This window comes from Erinaceus europaeus, chromosome 4 (assembly GCF_950295315.1).
Source record: "Erinaceus europaeus chromosome 4, mEriEur2.1, whole genome shotgun sequence".
NCBI lineage: Eukaryota > Metazoa > Chordata > Mammalia > Eulipotyphla > Erinaceidae > Erinaceus > Erinaceus europaeus.
Genome location: NC_080165.1, coordinates 120,677,079 through 120,698,552, shown reverse-complemented (window position 1 = coordinate 120,698,552; position 21,474 = coordinate 120,677,079). Strand labels below are relative to the sequence as shown.

The 21,474-nt window shown below is 36.7% G+C and overlaps 1 protein-coding gene across 27 annotated transcripts in view; it reads right to left on the bottom strand.

Annotated features, from left to right (window-relative positions):
• EPB41L2 (erythrocyte membrane protein band 4.1 like 2) overlaps nt 1-21,474 on the bottom strand; it is a 227,733-nt gene that overhangs the window by 102,738 nt on the left and 103,521 nt on the right. For all 27 annotated transcript variants that reach the window (XM_060190456.1, XM_060190454.1, XM_060190461.1 and 24 more), the window contains 2 exons: nt 10,806-11,269; nt 9,938-10,147 (listed from right to left, as the gene is read on the bottom strand). In XM_060190456.1, coding sequence (XP_060046439.1) covers nt 9,938-10,147; nt 10,806-11,255 — 660 coding nt within the window. In that variant the 5' untranslated portion in view covers nt 11,256-11,269. The remainder of the gene's footprint in view (nt 1-9,937; nt 10,148-10,805; nt 11,270-21,474) is intronic.

Sequence of the window (21,474 nt, the reverse complement as noted above, 5' to 3'; positions counted from 1 at the left end):
TGTTACAATGCGCAAAGGACCCAGGTTTGAGCCCCCAGTCCCCACCTGCAGGGGAAATGCTTTGCAAGTGGTGAAGCAGTGTTGCAGGTATCTCTCTGTCTCTCCCTCTCTATCACCCCCTTCCCTCTTGATTTCTAGCTGTCTCTATCCAGTAAATAAAATGAAGATAATAAAAAAAATTTTTTTTAATGAATTCCACAGAATTCAGAGGATTGTGATAGAACACTGTTGTAGGGCAAGCTTAGATAGTATAATGGTTATGCAAAGAGACTCTCATGCCTGAGGCTCCAAAGTCCCAGGTTCAAATCCCCTGTACCACCATAAGCCAGAGCTGAGCAGTGCTCTGAAAAAAAAAATAAAAGAACACTGTTGCAGAGTTGGAACAGGTATGGCATAAAAAAAATTTTCAATGCAGTTTTAGGTGCTAGAAGTGAAAAAAAAAAAAAGTGCTCTTAAAAGGAAAACAACACTACACCAAGACAGACTGCACAAATGCCCTTGTTCAACAGCTCCATTCTCCTCAATGAAGAATTCTCTACGAACTCTAGTCAATTAGCTCAGCACTTTTCCACTTAAGTTACCATAAGCATTACTTTATCAGTTGAGACCATAGTCTTGTTTCATAAGGAAAATTTACCTCTGAGAGTAAAATTCATAAGCAACTAAAGAACAAATGTTACCTTATCCATTTTATATTCTCAGCAAAGGTAGGAGCCAAAGACCAATATTTGATCATAAAAATTATTTCTGAACAAACACAATAAATGGTAATGTTCTTATGAGATCAAATTTGTGAAAAAAAAAATGCAAGCATGGCTTTCATAAGTATAAGCTTCTATTTTTTCTTAAAAATTATTTATTGGGCCTGGTTGGTGGTACACCTGGATAAGCACTTACATTTACCATTCACAAAGACTTGAGTTCAAGCCCTAACTCCCCTTCTTGCAGAGGGGGAAGTTACAGAAACTGTTTCTCCCTCTCTCTTTTTTCCCTTTTACTCTTCCCCCCTGCCACTCTCAATTTTTGTCTGTCCTATCAAAATAAAAGAAAGAAAACGGGGTGGTGGTGGAAATGGTCACCAAGAGTGGTAGGTTCTTTGTGAACACTGAGCTGGTGGCAATAAAAAAACAAACAAATAAAAAAAATTATTTATCATTACAAAGAGAGCAACTAGTCAGAAATTTTTTATTTATTTATTTATTTTTGCCACCAGTTATGGCTCAGTGCCTACAAGACTCCACCATTCCTGGTGATCTTTTTCTTCATTCTTTCTTTCTGATGGAGGTGGGGGGGGGGGGAGAGATGCAGAAAGAGACAGGCACAGAGAAGAAACCTCTGCAGCATTGATCTATAGCGGGTAAAGCCTCTCCCCCTCAATCTCAAGCTTGCTCTCATGTATAGGAATGTGTGCTCTACTGGGAGCTACAATGTGACTTCAGTAAATAATCTTTCATAAATAAAATGTCTATTTTTTGTCTAACTTTTTCTACTACTCACTTGAAACTGAAAGAAGTGAAGAAGTCTAATAAAACTACAATTGCTCTTTAAAATTCAGAGAAATGACTTGGAGAGTTGGGGGGGGGGGGAAATACCTTTAAGTATTTTTTGTAAAAGTTGCTAAGCAACATTTCCATTAAAACTTCTTTCATCCATGAGAAGTTAGTTCAAAAGCTGTAAGCAGGAAACTTCTGTAGACTAGCACATTCTCTACAAAGTATTTTGCCTAAAATGAATTTTGACATTTGATTCATACAGGCTTTCTGTGCTATAAAGAATGGTCTATTGGAGCATTCCCACTTGAGTCACTTGAAGTTGTTGCTGACAGACATGGTACGAAATCAATGACTATAACAAACAGACTGAGAGCCAGAAAAAGCTTTCTTCTCTATTTAAACTTACAAAACCAGACACAGTCTCCTAGTAACTTAAAATGGCAAATTCTTAACTTCACAAAAGGCATAAAATAACAAAAATAAAATACTCAGTTATGGGATACAGCTCAGTTAATAGGAAAAGTAGGGATGTCTTCTTAAGGTGCTTCACTAAACTTTTAAAAAGATTCCTAGTCATAACTGTCCTACCAGTTAATGTATAATTCTGTTATAGGGAATAAAAATAATAACAGATTATGTATCATTATTTAGGCACCTTATATAAAGAACTAAATTTTCCACGTAATCCAGTGCTTTTTATAAGAAATGTTATGCTAGTTTGCACTCAACCCTTTTAAGATCCTAATGTTATCACATGATACTACAGTGCTACAAATATAAGTAACAAGGCCTGTCTATGTTTCTACTGGGCCATCATGAGATAAATAAGATGGATTAAAAGAATAGTCCCAGTTCCAGTCTTTATGAAATAAATAGTATGGACAGCAGCAAAATTCTCAAAATTCAAAATCATCAACCATCTACACACATCTCCATGATCCCCATGGGGGTGAGAGCATGAATAAGCAAATAGCATCAGCAAAGAGAGCAGCTGGCAAGTTTTTCTGATAACTGAGAAATAAATTATGTTTGCAATGTATTTAATTTACTTTGGAGAAAAAGACAAAACAACAGTAAGGTAAAGAGAATGAAAATAAAAATGTAAATAAAAAAGAGGGATTTTGAACAGAGTTAAGTTTAGTAAAAGACAGTTTATATTTTTGATGAACGAGAAATAAGATAACATCTCTTCATTTGACAGGCCATGGTAAAAGTTTAAAGTTTCGTTAACGATCAATACATATTTTAAAGAAAAAAATTATCTTAACAAATTTTAGAGTATAAAACTGACTTTAAAAATAATCTTGCCCATTATTTCTAGTGTTACTTAACTTAGAAAAAAAAACATTACAAATTAATTAACTACAAAATGAAAAATAATTCAAATACCTAACACTTGTTCTATGCCTAATGGGTTGCAGGGAAAGGTCTGGAACTGCCCAAGAAGTGGTGCAGCAAATCTAAGGTTGGACCTGGAAGAATGAGGTTCTGATTGTGATTCTAAAGATGGACTTTGAATCATGAGGTCCTGAGTGTGATTTTTGGCACTGTGTGTGCCAGAGTGATGCTCAAGTTCTCTTCTCCTTTGTTTCTCAGCAATCAATATATGAATCTTAGCAAAAAAGAAACAAAGAAAAAAAAAAAAAAAAAAAAGGAAAGAAAGAAAGAAGTAAATGATAAATTACCAAGGATTTAGTTTGCCTGGAAGTGTGTATGTCCAAGGGCAAAGATGTCTTCAAACTTAGGTCAGTGGTGGTTACTCATAATTCAAAGTTACTTTCAAATACCTAGTTTAATGCTTTTTTTTTTTTCTTCACCTCAGGGTTAGCACTGGGGCTCAGTGCCTGCACTATGAATCCACTGCTCCTGGAGGCTATTTTTCTCTGTTGTATTGCCCATGTTGATATTGTTGTTGCTATTGATAGGACAGAGAGAAATCAAGATAGGGGGAAGACAGAGAAAGAGAGAAAGACAGACACCTGCAGACATTGTGAAGCGACTCCCTCCCCTGCAGGTGGGGAGCCTGTGGCTCCAACTGAGATCCTTACCCTGGGGGTCCTCTTGAGCTTTGCACCATATGCTCTTAACCCGCTGCAATACATCCCAGCCCCCTAGTTTAATGCTTTTAAATGACCAGTGATGTAAGGAACAAAAACGTACTCTCCACTTTTTGAAACCAAAAGTGGGTAAAACAGAAGAAAATAGAATTTTTTGACTGCTGAGAAATTTAAAAAAAAAAAAAAAGAAATCGTATCATTCTTTAGTTTGTGAGTTGATAACAGAAACAAAGAGGGAAGAAGAATGAATGAATTATAACCCATTATCCAAAACCAGCCTACACCCAGCCAGTCATCAGTCTTTCCCATAGCAACTCCATTTTAAGCGAGGAACTCTTTTTTTAAAAAAAAAATTCTATTATCTTTATTTATTTATTGGATAGAGATAGCCAGAAATTGAGAGGAAATGGGGAGTAGAAAGGGAGAGAGGCAGAGAGATATCGGCAGCCCTACTTCACCCACTCATCATGCTTTTCCCCTTACAAATGAGGACCAGGGGCTTGAATCTGGGTCTTTATACACTGAAACCTCAATCAGGTGCACCATCACCCAGTCCTGGAACTAACTCATGATAGCTTCTCAGCTGTGAACTCCTAACTGAGTTCTTATCTACTGCTGTATTGCTCTCAATGCTAGTTTCAGTCTTCTAAAGAACTGAATTGTTTCTTTAAATTTTAGCTCATGAATATTTAGGCATCTAAAATTCAAGAGTAGATAGAAACTATAGATATTTGATGTATATATCCACAACCACATCTTTCTTTTGTAATGAAAGAAAATGGAATGGTCTGGGAGGTGACATACTACACTGTTGGACCCTCAAGCATGAAGCCCAGAGTTTGATTTCCCACATCCCATATGCCAAAGTGATGCTCTGAGTCTCATTCTCTCTCTCATTAATAATGAAATAAGTTTTAAGAAACAAGAGGCTAAAAAAAAAAAAAAAGGAGAATGGATAGAAGAATTAGTATCACAAATAAGTAAATGTGATCAAATTAGTTTTAAGAAACATTAAATTTTATATATGTACAAGAATGTATAGAAAAATAAATCAATAATTACCTTCTATAGTATAACTAGTACTATAGAAAAACTCTTGTAGTATGGAGATAGAAATATTTGTGGGTTTTTTTGTTTTTGTGTTTGTTTTTTAAGAAGCAACAATCCTGGTGAAGAAACAATATAAGCATGAGGAAAATCGAACAAGAGTATAAGAGTTGAGCAACTGTTGAGCATAGGAGATTCTTTCACAAGGCATGAGTGCATGACTTATTCCCTAATCAAAGTTCAGAGGGAGACAAAATCTTTCTCAAAGCTGAATTTAAGTTGGACGTTAAAAAAAATTAGGAAGAATGCTGTGGGTGGAAAAAACAAAATGCAGACAGCTGATCAGAAACTTGGAGAATGACAGAACATTCAGGATGTGCCAGACTAGAGACTGATCTGGCTGGCAGATGACTCAGAAAATCCAGAAGTCACAGAGAGACTCAAAAGATCGTCGTAAGTCATACTATTCAAGTGTAGAAAGAGTTACTACCTAAAAAGTAGCTTTAGTGAAGTGGTCATACTTTGCGCCTGTGAATTCCTCATGTTTAAGCTGAGCCAAAGTATTCAAACACTCATGTGCCATGGTAGCCTTAAATCATTTATTAAATAAAAATTAAGCTCCTGGATAGAATTACTGCCTTAAGTATTTTTAAACTAAAGGGATTGATGGGCAGATATAGACATTCCATCTGGACCTATGCCACTGGAATTTTAAGTTGTGTATATATACCAATTAAAATTTTCCAGGTTCCTAAACCACAGTTAAATCGAACACTATTTTATGGAGGTTTGTAAAGTGCCACAACTTCAGATCCTCTACAAGTATGTTGATAGTGAAAAGCACTTAATGAGGCTGAAGCCTGTTTTTAGTTAAGACTCCATCTTGTCTCTAAAATGCTGTTGGGTTGTTGGGAAAATCATGATGTATTTTTTCTGGTTTTGTATGTAAAAATGTGTCATAACTTTTCCAACAGCCCAATATATTAAGACTTCTGAATAAAATTTAAACAGCTTAATTCAGTGATTTGATGGCTATGTCCTCTGTTGATACTAACCTTAGGCCTGTAACTGCAGAGTTCAGTCCGAGAAGACTCACCCACCAAGCAGTAGCAGACAGAATGACGTAGGGAACCAGTTTGAAAATATCAGCACAACTGGCAGAACATCAGGCTCTCTCCCTGCTTTACCCTTTAAAATCCTCTATGCCCTACCCAGGGTTGAACATATGGGACTACCCTCCAATGTGAGCCTAAATCATGACTCTTACCTAATCAGGTACTATCACAGCCTAATATTACAGCTAATATTACAGCCTGATTATTCCTCCTTTCATAGTAATAAACTAAGTAAGGACCAGTGCTAGAGGTACAAAAGTAAATAAAGCTAGCAGCTAAACAGTCAAGTAAACAAATTATTAAAAAATAAACAATAGTATCAGAAGTCAGGCGGTAGCGCAGCAGGTTAAGCGCAAGTGGCACAAAGAACAAGGTCCAGCCTAAGGATCCCAGTTCCAGCCCCTGGCTCCCCACCTGCAGGGGAGTTGCTTCACAAGCAGCGAAGCAGGTCTGCAGGTGTCTATCTTTCTCTCCCCCTCTGTCTTCCTCTCCTCTCTCCATTTCTCTCTCTGTCCTATCCAACAACGACATCAATTAACAACAACAATAATAACTATAACAAGGGCAACAAAAGGGAATAAATAAATAAAATATTAAAAAAACAGTATCAAATTGCATTTCTGAGACCTATACTAAGCACAAAAAAAAAAAAGCAAGAAGACCTTGACACATTTTACTTTCTGATTAATACTTTTTATTAACAGAACACAGAGCAAGGGAGCCCACATTCTGATAGCCTTATTCAAATCACAGGGGGAGGGGGGTGGAAATGGTACTGACATTCCTGTGTGGGCAGAAACAATGCCCTCAATTCTTGGGCAAAATCAACACGTGGGAACAATATTCAGATGCCAAAGGAAAATGTGAGCAACTCTAATTCAGAATGCACATTCACTCATGCTTCCAAGCTCTTACGGGAACTTTCACATTTACTTTCAGACTTAAAAAAATAATAATAATATACAGACTTATCAGCTGTAGTAAACCAGCTCAATAGTAGAAATAGAGGAAGCAAATATTTTTATTCTTACATTGCAATCTGAGAACAGAAGAAAAAAGAGGAAGTGACTCCCCAAAGACAGCCAAAGAGTCAAAAGAAAAGTAAACACGCATCTCCTGACTTTATATCCAGGATGAGGACTAAACTTTGCTGAATTTTTCCTTACAGGAAGAGTCCTGCTGTTTGAACACACCAGAACATGTGAACAACTACACTTGCATCATCCCAAAAGTCCTATAAACTAAGTCTCTGTAACAAGCATGCAGAATCCCAATAAAACTCCCTGAAATTTTTATAATTTAAGTACTGGTATAAAAGGAGCTTGACACTTACCACTGAATAGTTCAAGAGAAAACAAAGCAAGAAAAAAAAAACAGCAAAAAATACAGATTACAAAGTTTCACTAAAAATATAATAGCACAGCAAATGAAGCCATTAACAAAAGGAACCTACAGATTAGGAGAAAGGACAAGCAAATTATGTATCAGAGAAGAAACTAATATTCATAACACAATATCTCCTAACTCAATAGCAAAAAAAAAAAAAAGCCAATCTAATTTAAAAAATGATCAGAGGGTAGCAAAAGATAGTTCACTTGGTAGAGCTCACACTTTAGTGAACACTGATAAGAACCTTTGGCCATCACAAGAAAACACCATACCAAAAAAAAAAGAAGCTTCATTTACTTCATTTATGGTGGACCAGTGCTGTAGCATCTATCCTTATTTCTCTGCCTCTCTTCCTCTCTGTTCCCCACTCTCTAAAGGGGGAGGGGGGTATTGCTTTGCCATGTGCATAACCCAGGTTCAAGCCAGAACCCCCCACCACCACCACATAAAGAAATTTCAGTGCTGTGGTCTCTTTCACTTTCTTGCTCTGCCTATTTCTGTATTTTAAAAAAAGATATGGGGGGGGGGGGTGTGCTGGGCATAGCACAGCACAATGGCTTAAGCACACATGGTGCGAAGTACAAGTACTGGCATAAAAATCCCGGTTCAAGCCCCCAACTACCCACCTGGGGGGGGGGGGTCGCTTCAATAGCAGTGAAGCAGGTCTGCAGGTGTCTACCTTTCTCTCCCCCTGTCTGTCTTCCCCTCCTCTCTCCATTTCTCTCTGTCTTATCCAACAACAATAATAATCACAACAATGATAAAAAAAAAAAAAAAAAAAAAAAAGGCAACAAAAGGGAACAAAAATAGCCTCCAGGAGCAGTGGATTCATGGTGCAGGCACTGAGTCACAAGCAATAGCCCTGGAGGCAAAAAAAAAAAAAAAAAAATGAAGGGCTAGGGAGACAGTATAATGGTTATGCAAAAGACTTTCATGCCTGAGACTCCAAGCTACCAGGTTCAATCCCCAGTACCACCATAGGCCAGAGCTGAGTGGTGCTCTGGTGTTTTCTCTATGTCTTTCTCTCTGTATCCCATTTAAAAAACAAACAAACAAAAAAAAGACATGCATAGCCAAGAGAACATGGGAAGGCCCATGCAATATCAATAATCAGAGAAATGACAATCAAAATTAAAATGAGATTATCAAGTCACTCCTCTTAGAATGGCTACTATCAAAAAAGGGGCTTCCCTTTACTGTTATAGCTACCCTAAGTGAAGACACTTAGGTCCTCTTCAGTGGACATGTTAAACTAGAAGTCTAACTTAAAGTTAAACACAGCTGCATATATAAAGAAAAGAAGTAATAGCAGTAATAGCCATGGGCACCTGAGAAGACAAGACAAAGATATTTATAATTTTTAATTACAAATACAAATAAATGTAATCTCTCAGAATAAAAGTCAATTTCTACATTGTATTCATCTTCCTTAGTGCTTACAACTTCATTAATAGCTATAGTTTCCCCTAACACACTTCCCTAAACAGCCCTCAGACACCAATTTCCTGTAGGAATAAGGAAGAACAGATAAACAACATCAGCAAATCACTCAATCTTCCTATGGTCAGTGCTGGAACCGGAAACATGACAGCACATACACACCACATGATAGCTATCCCCTGTGCTGTGCTCCTGAAGAGGAAGTAACAGCAGCTCTGATGGTATCAGACCTTTACTAATGATATGAAGCAGCAAGTAAAGAACCAAAAGGATGGGGGAACTTACATAACAGAGACATTAATGAAATAGGTAATCAAGTTTTTAGAATCTGCATTGCCATAAAGGCTGTTATGATACTGCTGAATTTAAATCTTACAGTCTACTGCTAGATGTAAAGTCACTGTCTAGAATTCCAGTGAACTGCTGGTATTTATGAAAGCTTCTGTGGGATCATGTTATTAAAGCCCGAGAGGTTCCATTTTGCATTGTACTCAAAAGGAGAAAAAGGTTTGTTCAACGCATATAGGACCAGCTTGTTTGAAGCCTATATAACATTAAAAGTTCATTCCGACAGTATTTTAGTCATTTATTAACTGCAAAGACAGTCATAAAAATAAATTCCCATGTTTGCTCAGTCAATTTAAGACTTGTGAATTGGAGGACTAAGTTGTTACTTCTAAATTTGGATAATTTCTCTTTTTAAATTTATTTTGTATGTTTATATTTATTTATTTTTGCCACCAGAGTTACTGCTGGTACTCACTGCCTGCAGGACTAATCCACTGCTCCCAGAAGTCTTCTTCTTCTTTTTTTCTTTTTTCTTTTCCCTTTACTTGATAGAACAGAGAGAGATTGAGAGGGGTAAAAAGAGAGAGAGAGAGAGAGAGAGAGAGAGGGGGCGGGGGGAGAAGCGCTACACACTGCTTTATGACCCTGTAAGTGGGGACATGGGCTTAAACATGGTGACAAGTATAGCTACATTCCAAATCACTGTCTATCTCAAGATAAGAACACCTGGGATTAAAATGTTAGAATTTCACTACTCTGAAATGCAACCCTAGTATCAGGTGAAACCCTTATAGCCAGAAGTCATATCCAGATTCTAATGTCCATTCAGAAAGGTTCCAGTTAACATACATGAACAACATAGACTGGCAGCACTTTTAGACCTTACTAATCAATATGCATGAACAATAGACTGGCAACAGATGTTACTTATCCCTAATGGTCATGAGGTTTGCTTCTAATGATAATGATGACCCTCTTCTATGTTTTCAGGGTTTGTTTAAAAAAATTAATTAGCTGATAAGTTCATAACAATATACAAAAATATACACTATAATTTTGATTCCATTCCACCCATCAATATAGCTTTCCTAGTAGCTCCCAGTCTCACCTCCAGGTCACAGCTGTATTCGGTACCATCTAGAAGAATCACCTTACATTGAACAGTTTTGGTTTTCTTGATGGTTTTCTGAGAGATTTTCTCTGCTTTTAGTTCATTGGTCTGCACCTCTTTTGTCTCTCTTTTTGCTGCTTCTTCTGATTTGTCTTCTGCTATTTCCTTGACCTTTTCCTCATTTCTCTCCTTTTTTACTTCAACAGGCTGTTGAGGAAAAAAAATTTTTAACATATTAGAGTGATCAACTTATAGAAGAAAACATCCTAAAAAGCATTGTGATTACTACTATAGACTCTGAAACACTACAATTCAAAAGGCCTAAAAATGTTGCTAGAGAGAATATTTTCCCCACATCTTTCTCCCACTAATCCACTAACAATTAGACAATTTCAGCATTAAAGAACTAATAAACCTTCCACCTTGTAAACTATACTTAAAATATCATCTCAAATAATACATTTTCCAATTACAGTCTCACCTATGTTGGCAAAATCTAGGCTTCTTTCAGGCAACGAAAATGTACACAAGTACAGATTTACTTCTCACTGAACAATTAAAACCAAATGAATACTACTTAAAGAGATGGTTAGAAGTCTTGATGGTCTCTGTTTAATCTTTAAAGACATACCAATATTTCTGTAGACTGCATATAAAATGGATATTCTGCTTTATCTTTTGGACCAATTTTTAAGAAGACATAATAGGCAAGGCAGTGGCAGAGCCATCCAAAACCTATAATCCAACTATTCTAAACTACAACACTACCTGAATACTAGAAATCTGGAAATCATTCAAGACAAATTAGTTTGACTAAGTGGTCAGGCCATCGAGCTGTCTGTCATCCATCATTTCTCAAACATACCTGTGTCTCAGCACTACTCACTGAAGGTCTTTCTTCCTTGACAGCAACCTTGATTTCCTGTTGTTTCCTCTGAGCTGTTTCCTCAGCATCACCCTTGGCCTGTCTTTCTTCTTCTGGAAGAGACTCTTCTTTATCTAAAATCTGCTCTTCCACAACAGCATCACTAGGTTCTTTTTTATCACCTCCATCTTTGGCCACTACTAGATTATATGACTTTTGCTTCTTAAGCCATGGGGGTATGAATCGAGAAATCCCCCTGCCCTCAGATGAATCCTTCTCTCTCTTCTGGCGGCGGCGTGGACTACTTTGGCTTTCAGCCATAGGAGATGGCTCAGATGACTGATTCTGTTGATTTTCTGCAGTTTCTTTAGGGTTCTCCTTGGCTGTATCTGCTCCTAACTGATCAGATTCTTTCTTCACTTCAGACGCAGAGTCAACCTCAGTAGTCATGATCACAGCTTATGCTGTAAACAAAACAAAATCACAAAATACTACTTTAATAAGATCTTTCATGCCTAGTTTGGAAGACAAAAAGAGGGTGAGAAAAAGTGGGAGAGAGATGGAAGAATGAAGACAGAGAAAAAGAGGACTCATAAGCACAAGAGAAAATGAAGACTGCTTCTCTAAACAGCCTAGAATTCTCTGTAACCAGGAACTAAAACTGCATCACAATACAACTAACTGACTCTATAGAATTCAGAGAGTTTGTTATCAACAGAGTAAGTACTTTTACTAGGTTTTTAACCAGCTATAAATAATTCATCACAAAATTTAATTTTTATGCAAAACTATTTGTCTCTATACTTGGTAAATATTAAAAAATGCCACCAATAACACTGGAAAGTACTGAGACAACGTTCAGTGCAACTGTACTGACTAAAAGCCAAACTCTACAAAAACACTAGGTATTCTAAACTAAATTTTGTTTAAAATGTACTTATTTCACTGTTGAAGCATATGTAAATCAGAAATGAAACCTAAAGAACTGAACCCAAAGTGTTCAAGTCCTGTGCCCTCCACACTAAGTCCCCTCCCTGGCAACAAAAATAAATCTTTAGGGTTAGCAGTTTATAGTAATAAAATTAAATCTGAATTAAATAATATATTTTACTCTAACATTAAATTCCATAAGTCACCATCATTATCCTTATACAAAAATTAGTATTTGGGAAAAGATATTCAAATAATCAAACCATCAACTATCTGCCCTACCCAATCTTAAGCATAATTTTCTTGTGTATATAATTATTAAGTATCTAAGGGCTCCTAACCTGTGCAAAAATGATAAAACGAAACATTATAGAGCTGAAAAATGCATGTAATGACTGATCTTAGCACAATTTGTGAAATAATTAAATATGAAAGTGACTGACCTTTAAATTGTTACACAAGAGGGGGCTTTTAAAATGGCTCAGTAGCACTGACATGATAAAGCAGGAGACAAAAATATCAATTAAGCATCATCTCTCCTGTTAGTGATAAAGGCACTCAAAAGTCCTGATACCCCAGAAAATAGGAAACTTCCTAGTTATACTCAAAGGTGTTACGAACATGAACAGTTCATTAGTATAAAGCATACTTTTACTTTAAATCTTTACTGAAATACTATAAAATACTTAAATAATATTTTGTATGTAAAAGGCTTTTACATACTATAAAATTCATCCTATTAAATGATACCATTGGTAATCCTGAGTATAGTCACAAGGTTCTCAACCATCACCACTAATTCTAGAGCATTTTTGTCGTCCTCCAAAAAATAGTACATTCATTAACAGTTACACTGCATGCCCCCTTCTCTCTCTATTCTGCCCGACAGTCACTGATATACTTTAAATATGTATAGATTTACCTCCCCTGGGGAGTCGGGTGGTAGCGCAGCGGGTTAAGCGCACGTGGTGCAAAGCACAAGGACCGGGGTATGGTTCCCAGTTCGAGCCCCCCGCTCCCCACCTGCAGGGGAGTCGCTTCACAGGTGGTGAAGCAGGTCTGCAGGTGTCTATCTTTCTCTCTTCCTCTCTGTCTTCCCCTCCTCTCTCCATTTCTCTCTGTCCTAAGGACGACAACATCAATAACAACAACAATAATAACTATAACAACAATAAAAAAACAACAACAAGGGCAACAAAAGGGAAATTAAATATAAAAAAAAATTTTAATAAAAAAAAATTACCTACCCTGGTCAAGTAAATGAGTCATATAGCATGTGATATTTTCATTTAGCATAATGTCTTCAAAGGAGTCTAGTATTCAGTGTAGATTAAGAATTCTTAATTCACAAAACTCAATAAGACAGAAAAACTGTCAATGGTCAAAGAATCAGAGTTGACATTTGTCCAAAGAAGTTCATATAAGTGGTCAGTAAACAAACAAAACAATGTTCTGCATCATTATTTATTAGGGAAATACAAATTAAAACTACTGTGGATGCCATATCGTATTAGAGAGAGAGAATGAACAGAAAACAAAAAGTATTGACAGGGATGTAGAAAATATTGAATTCTCAGCACTGCTAAAGAGAATGTAAAACAACATAGCCACTTTGGTAAACTGTTCCATAATTATTCAAAAAAATAAACATAAAGTTAAATAAGAAGTTCAGGCAGTGAACCAGGTTAAAGCGCACATACTATGAAGCATAAGGAGGCAAGCAAATACCCCGGTTTGAGCCCCCAGTCCCCACATGCAGAGGGGTTGCTTCACAAGCAATGAAGCAAGTCTGCATGTGTCTTTCTCTTTCCTTCTCTATCTTCCCCATCCCTCTTAGTTTATCTCTGCCCTATCCAAAAAAAATAGAAAAAACGGACACAGGAAAAGTGGGTTCATAATACAGACCCAGCAATAACCCTGGAGGCAAAATAAATAGAGTTAAATAAAGAACCCAAAATCCACTTCCTAGCTGTATACCTAAAATAAATTATCATACATTCACATGGAAATTTATAATTAAACGGTCATATCATTAAGTGCATTAGTGAAAACAAAACACAAACGTCCACCAAATACCAACTGGAGAACAGATAAATAAAATGTGATATATTTATATAATAGCACGTTATTTGTCATGAAAATAAATATAATACTGATGATATGTGTTACCACATCCAAAAATAAATGAAAGAAACCAGATACAAAAATTCACACATTATATTAGTTGTTGGAAAAGTCATGATGTATTTTTTATGTTTTTCTATGCAAAAAAAAATGTGTTGTGCCATTTCAGAGTCCATTATTATCCCATTTATATTAGATTTCCAGAATGGACAAACACATAAAAACTGAAAGCAAATTAGTGGTTGTAAAGGGCTATAAGAAAGGGAGAAAGGCTAGAAAGTATTAACGGACACTGAATTTTGTCCTGAAAATGTTATGGAATAAAGATAGTGGTGAATATACAATCTTGTGAATATACTTAAAAATCATTGCAAGCATTACAAGGATGGCAGAGCAGTAATAAAAAGTATTTTTTTAACTTTTTTAAAATATTTATTTATTTATTCCCTCTTGTTGCCTTCGTTGTTTTATCATTGAAGTTATTGTTGTTGATGTCGTCATCATTGAATAGGACAGAGAGAAATGGAGAGAAGAGGGGAAGGCAGAGAGGGGAAGCAAAAGATAGATACCTGCAGACCTGCTTCACCGCCAGTGAATCGACTCTTCTGCAGGTGGGGAGCCGGGGGGGCTCGAATCAGGATCCTTACACCAGTCCTTGCGCCTCACACCACGTGCACTTAACCCACTGCACTACCACCCGACTCCCTAAAAAGTATTTTTTAATGCTATTCATTTCTAATATGCAAGTATTAAGTACTAAGTATACAACAGAATTTCTTCAAGGAGCTAACAGAGTTTTGGGATCCAAACATTCAAGAGCACATTGCTGAAAAGAAGATAAACACTTAAACCAGATTAGAAGAGGGTCATTAGTCAAGTCGTTAAGAAGAAGTTGTCAGTTGAGCTGCTTTAGAACAATCCATATCCACTGCCAAGGGAAGGAAATGGAAATCAGGATAGGAGGCATCTGTGTGGTATATGGAAGTGGCAAACACAAGCCAGAGTTGTGCAGTGCTTTGGTGTGTCTGTCTTTCTGCTTGTCTCTCTCGCTCTCAAATAAATCCACTTCTCTTAAAAGAGGGTCCCAATAAATATTTACTGGACAAATACTACTATTAAAACGTCTAGACCAATGCCCTCATTTTTATCTAATTCAATATGAACACTGAAGTTCCAAAGGGTCAGATTTGCCTGGTAGATGAGCAAAGTTAATACCAGAAGGACAATTTTCCTAACTCTAGCAATGTTCATTCCAATATGTTTAACTACAACTATTTAAAATGCACCAGTTATACAGTTCTATAATATACTAAGCAAAGGCTTTCTTATCAACTAAAAGAAACACAACTGTAAAGAGAAGTCCATTAGACAAATATGTGGTTTAGACACAATAACCATGTTGCTAGCTCCATCTGGGACGATAAATGTGCTCATTATCATAACAGTTCATCAGAAAAGACATGGATCCTGTATCAAGCAAAAAAAGACTGGCATGACATAATAAGCACCAGTTAGATAAGGAGTAGTTGTGTGTGAAATCATTCTTTATTCTTAGAGTTGTTTGCTTGTTTGTCTGTTTTAAAAAGAGGAGTTGTTTGTATCACTAGCCTAAGTAACCCTCCTTTAATTAGAGTACTACACTAAGCAAAGCAAAGCAGATGCATAATTCTACACACCCAAAGAGCTTCAAGCTAGATGTGCATGCTAATTATTAGATCCAGATGTTGGATGACTTTAGAAAAAATTCTTCCTCTAAAAGCCTACTCTAAGACCCTTCACAACTTAATGAAAAAATCTGCTCAGGGAGCAGGGTGGATGCTGTTGGCAACTCAGTGGCCTGTTGGGATCATGAGCAATCTTTCAATAGAGCTCAATCCATTAGGAGTTTGAGATTTACAAAATGATAAAGGATGTCTAAATTTCAAAAATGGTTACAAAAGATGAAGAGGAGTGTTCCTTTGAACTCTGAAAAAGACAGAAAGAAAATAGCAATTAAGTAAGATTGACATGGTCAACAAGATAGCTCATCTGAATAGCTCACTTGCTTTGTCATGTGCAAGATCTGGCTCCCACTGCAAGAAAGAGAGGAAAAGGGAGTGAGAAAGAAAAATAGGGAGGGAGGGAGAGGGCCTGAAAATTCATCAAAGTGGTAGGCTCTTCTTTTTTACATACGAAGGGAAGAATCCATAAAATTCAAGACAGAATTTTGAACAATGTTCAATTAAAACAACACCAAAGATTAATGCTAATAATCTAATTTTTTTTAAAGCAGGTTGTTCTGTTCTAATTTTGAACTACATCAAGAAACCTGCTCAAGGTAAAATTCTTCTCCACGAACAGCTAAAATCATCCTAGAAATGGATATCTTTTACTGAAATCTTAAATATATGACCAGAGACTATACACAAATCATTAGAGATCCCAAACGTGGAATTTATTCTCATAATTGAAATGCCCATAAAATGTGCAACTCTTAACTAAACTTTGGATGAAACAGCATGGTGGTTTGGAGCTCAAGTGTAGAAAGCAAGCAGAACCAGATCAGAACTTCAGTTCTCTCTCTTATTATCCAACTAACCACAAGATTTAGCCTTATTGAGTTTCAGTTTCTTCACAAGCAAAACTGAGACATACTTTCTTCAGAATGACCTAAATTTGATCAACTAAAATACCTGGCATGTGAGAAATTCATTTAAAAAAATGATATTCTACTATCATCAAATAGGTACTGTGTGAAAAGGGGACTATGTAAATCAGTTCACCGAAAAAACAATGTGTATTATTAGACACAGTAAACACAAAGGCTGGGGGTGGGGGGGTGGGGGGAGGAAGGAGTGAGACTGATTGCAGCACTGTTTCCCCACTAGCAAAGCTTCCCCCCTGTTGGTGGGGACTTGGAGCTTGGGAGCTTGAACCCAGGTCCATGTACACCATAGTGTGGACACTATAGCAGATGTACCACCACACAGCCTCTGCGAATACTTTCTGTGTACTTTCATAACATATTGCAACAGCAATATATAGGAAAGAAATCTGCCAGTACAGACAGCACGATTAACATTAATTTATATTTTCAATGTTTTCACTCACTTGGACATTTTCATAATTTTAATTCATAAATTAGTTCTAGTTAGAAAAGTCTACATTTTTTTTCACTTAATAGAACTTTATTGCACATGTTGGTTTCATCATAGCCAATTTAATCTATATTGAAAAAAGCCAACATTCCTTTTTGTAGAGGTAATGTTGCATTAAAGGATCATATAAATTTCTAGTGTGTATACTAAAAAACAAGTTTCTTGAAAAGTACTATTGAAGGGTGATGGAGATATGCTAATGGTTAGGCAAAGAGATTCTCATGCTTGAGGCTCCCAAAGCCCAGGTTCAATTCCCCACACCATCATAAATCAAATATAAGAAGTTATTTGGTTAAAAAAGGAAAAAGAATGAAAGAGAGAGAGAGAGAAAGAGAACAGAAAACAAATAGGCTCAAGAGGGGTTAGGGAGTTGGTGTCTCAGTAGCACACAAGGCTTGTTATAGAGAGGATCTAGATTTTATCAGGAGCCAGCACTGACCAGTGCCATGGGTCAAAACCACAAAAGAACGAGTATTACAGAAGCCATCCTGAGAAGGAAAAAATAAAATAAAGACAAAAATAGAGGCATTATACTTTATGGCCTTCAACTATCAATATATTACAGGGACACAGTAATCAAAACTATGTGGTATTAAAATGAAAACAGACATACAGATCAATGGAATAGAACTGAAACCAAGGTGATGGTATACCTAGTTCAGTGCACACATGACCTGCACAAGGAGCCTATTTAAATCCCTAGTTCACGCCTACGGGGGGGCGGGGGGGGGGGGAGCTTCATGAATAATGGAGTAGTGCTACAAGTTTCTACCTCCCCTCCCCCTCTCAATTTATCTCTCTGTTCTGTCAAATAAACAGATAAGTAAATATGAAAAAAAATAACTGAGACCCAGAAATAAGCCCTTGCACATATGAATAGATAATTTATGACAAATGAGTCCAGAACACAATATGGAGAAAGGAGAGCCATTTCAACAAATATTAGTATCAAAACTAAGTACATGTATGCATAAGAATGAAATAGGACAACCACATCTCACTGTGTACAAGTCAACTCAAAATGGATCAAAGACTTAGATGTTTGATTGGAAACCACAAAATAAATAGAAGAAGACATTGGCAGAATACTAAATGACATCTGCTCTAGAAGAGTCAAGTCCTGTAGCCAGGAAAGCAAATGCAAAAAATAAACCAAGGAGACTACAGCAAGCTACAGTACCTATAGAGCAAAAGGAACCATCAGTTACCAATAACAAAATTTCAGCCAGGTGGATGGGAAAAGATATTTACATGCCACACAAACAGCTATATTATCAAATATATAAAGAACTCACAAAATTCAGCAACAACAACAAAAAGACATTTAAAAATGGAGGAAGGATTAGAACAGATTCCTCACCAAAGAAGATATTCAAATGGCCAATAGGCATATAGAAATGGTCAAAATTACTGATTATCAGAAAAAATGCAAATTAAAACAACAATGTGATAACACCTCATGTCTATGAAAAAGGCATAGATCCATCAAAAATGACAGAAGTAAGTATTGGTAAATATGTGGAGAAAAAGGAACATTTAAATACTGTTGGTGGAAATGGGATTATAAATTGGTTCAGCACTTGTAGAAAAGTCTAGAGTCTTCAAAACACTAGAATTGGACCTACCAATTGGCCCACCAACTGGTCTCCTAGGCATTGATCCAAAGAATACAAAGGCACTTATTAGAAGAGATCAATGCACGCAAGGGTTCACAGCAGTGTTATCTGTAATATCCAAAATATGGAAACAACTTAAGGGTTCAACAACAGATGAATGATTAAGGTAAGTGTGTGTGTGGGGTGTGTGTGTGTGTGTGTGTGTGTGTGTGTGTGTGTGTGTGTGTGTGTGTGTGTGTGTTAAATGGCAAAATATTATTTGCTATAACAAAGATAGAACTGGGAAAGAATCATGTTGAAATAAGCCAAGAAAGGGACACGTGACTAATCTGACTCATAGGTGAGGATTAAGAAACAAAGGAAAGGATAATGCAGGATGAAATCTTAATGAACTGTGGTCTTTACAGCAGACAGAAGACTGAATATAGTAGGAGTGATCACTGAGTAAGGCTATCAAAAACAGAAGCATTCTTATTTAATTGCTGGAAGAAGAATAAATTGGTACAGATCCAAACAGGAATCAATTTGTTAATGCCTTTCAAAATTTCAAATGTGGGGTGTTGGGTGGTAGCATAGCCGGTTAAGCACACGTGGCGCAAAGTGCAAGGACTGGCATAAGGATCCCGGTTCAAGCCCCTGGTTCCCCACCTGCAGGGGCATCACTTCACCTGAAGCAGGTCTACAGGTGTCTATCTTTCTCTCCCTCTCTGTCTTCCCCTCCTCTCTCCATTTCTCTTTGTCCTATCCAACAACAATGACATCAATAACAACAGTAATAATAACTACAACAATAAAATAACCAGAGCAACAAAAGGGAATAAATATTTTTTTAAAAAGATTTTAAAAAAATTTCAAATGTGTACACACTCTAACCCAGTAATCCTACCTGTAGGAGTGCATTTACATATATATTTGCACAGATGTAAACTACTTTTGTGCAAGGTAATTCACTATGTCATTGTATAACAAAAGGCCAATATCTTTCAATGAAGAACCTCATACCACATTCCTATAAGAGAATATTATGCAGCAATAAAGAAGAAATGAGGAAATTTCTATCCCAGTTATAGAAATATCTCCAGGTTATACTGTTAATATCAAAAAGTAAGATAGCATATATGATAAGAAAAACAAAGTGAGTAGGAGGTATAAATGAAAGACTATCAGGTACATATGTGTCTAGATACACATAAAGAAAAATAGAGAATGATATATAGATATATAGCACAACTCTGAGTATGAGGAACAGTGATTCACAGTGGGTTGATGAGGTGCAGAAGTAGAGATAAAAAATGTTTTCGGGAGTTGGGCGGTAGCGCAGCAGGATAAGCACAGGTGGCACTAAGCGCAAGGACTGAAGTAAGGATCCTGGTTCAAGCCCCTGGCTCCCCACCTGCAGGGGCGTCGCTTCACAGACGGTGAAGCAGGTCTGCAGGTGTCTTTCTCTCCCCTTCTCTGTCTTCCCCTCCTCTCTCCATTTCTCTCTGTCCTATCCAACAATGACAACATTAATAACTACAATAATAGGGAGAATACAGGTCCATGAAAAATTATGAATGAAATAGCGGGGGTTGTATTGCTAAATGGGAATCTGGGGAATGTTATGCATGTAAAAAAAAATAAAAGAAGTAGAAACGCAAAGCAGAAAAAAAAAAAATAACTACAATAATAAAACAACAAGGGCAACAAAAGGGAATAAATAAATATTTTAATAAAATGCTTTCATCAGGTCAGCAAAATAGCTCTTAAGGATAGTAAGATAACCCAAGTTTGAGCCTGGTCTCCACTATATTCAAGGAAGCTTTGAGGCTGTGATCTCTTTCATTCACTTTCTGTGTCTTGGGTGGTGGGAATTGTGTGGAGTTGTACCTCCCCCCATCCTGATTTTGTTAATGTCTCCTTTCTTAAATAAAATAAATAAATGTTCTTACTGAGCACACACGTGCAGAAACTGAAGCACTTAAAATAAATACTGGATTATTGGAAAAGTCATGATGCAGTTTTTCACAGGAAAACAGAAAAATGCGTCATGACTTTTACGATAACCCAGTACTTCATTAGGAGTGCAATACTCATGCATTAGAATACCTTCTTCAGGAAACACAAGTAGAACCTGAATTGGAATTGGCGTATTGTACCAAAGTAAAAAAAACTCTGTGGTGGGGGCTGGAGAATATAGGTCAAAGAAGGATGACAGAGGGCCTAATGGTGGTTGTATTGTTACATGGAAAACTGAGAAATGTTATGCATGTACAAACTATTGTATTTACTGTTGAATGTAAAACATTAATTCCCCAATAAAGAAATTTAAAAATAAAATACTTTCTTCATGCGCTGGCAAAATAGCTAACCTGGATAGTGCGTTGCATTGCTATGTGAGCAGCCCGGGTTTGAGCCTGGACCCCACCACACTGAAGGAAGTTTTGATTTGTGGTCTCTTTCACTTCCTCTTTACCTCTCTGCTGTTTTATTTCTATCATAAATAAATAAATAAACAAACAAATCGATTTCTGCAATCCCTGAGCCAGGGAGATGATTCATCCTACTAGAGCACCAACTCCTATGTCTAGGTCCATAGATTTCAATATCAAAATGCTAGAGTTAAGCATCTCTCTCTCTCTCTCCCTGGGCCCCTCCACTTCAATCTCATAATACAGTATAAGAATATGGATACAGATATACAGATATCTTCTGCATCAAGTAACCCTAGTTTCACCCATCAGCTTCCTTGGATATAACCCAAATGCAACAACCTGTCACATGCTTCTGGCTACACAAATTAACAGCACGGTTCCAAAATTTTTCCAGCCTATTTCGACTCAGCAATAGGATTCAGATAATTAAAATATAATTGATCTTCTA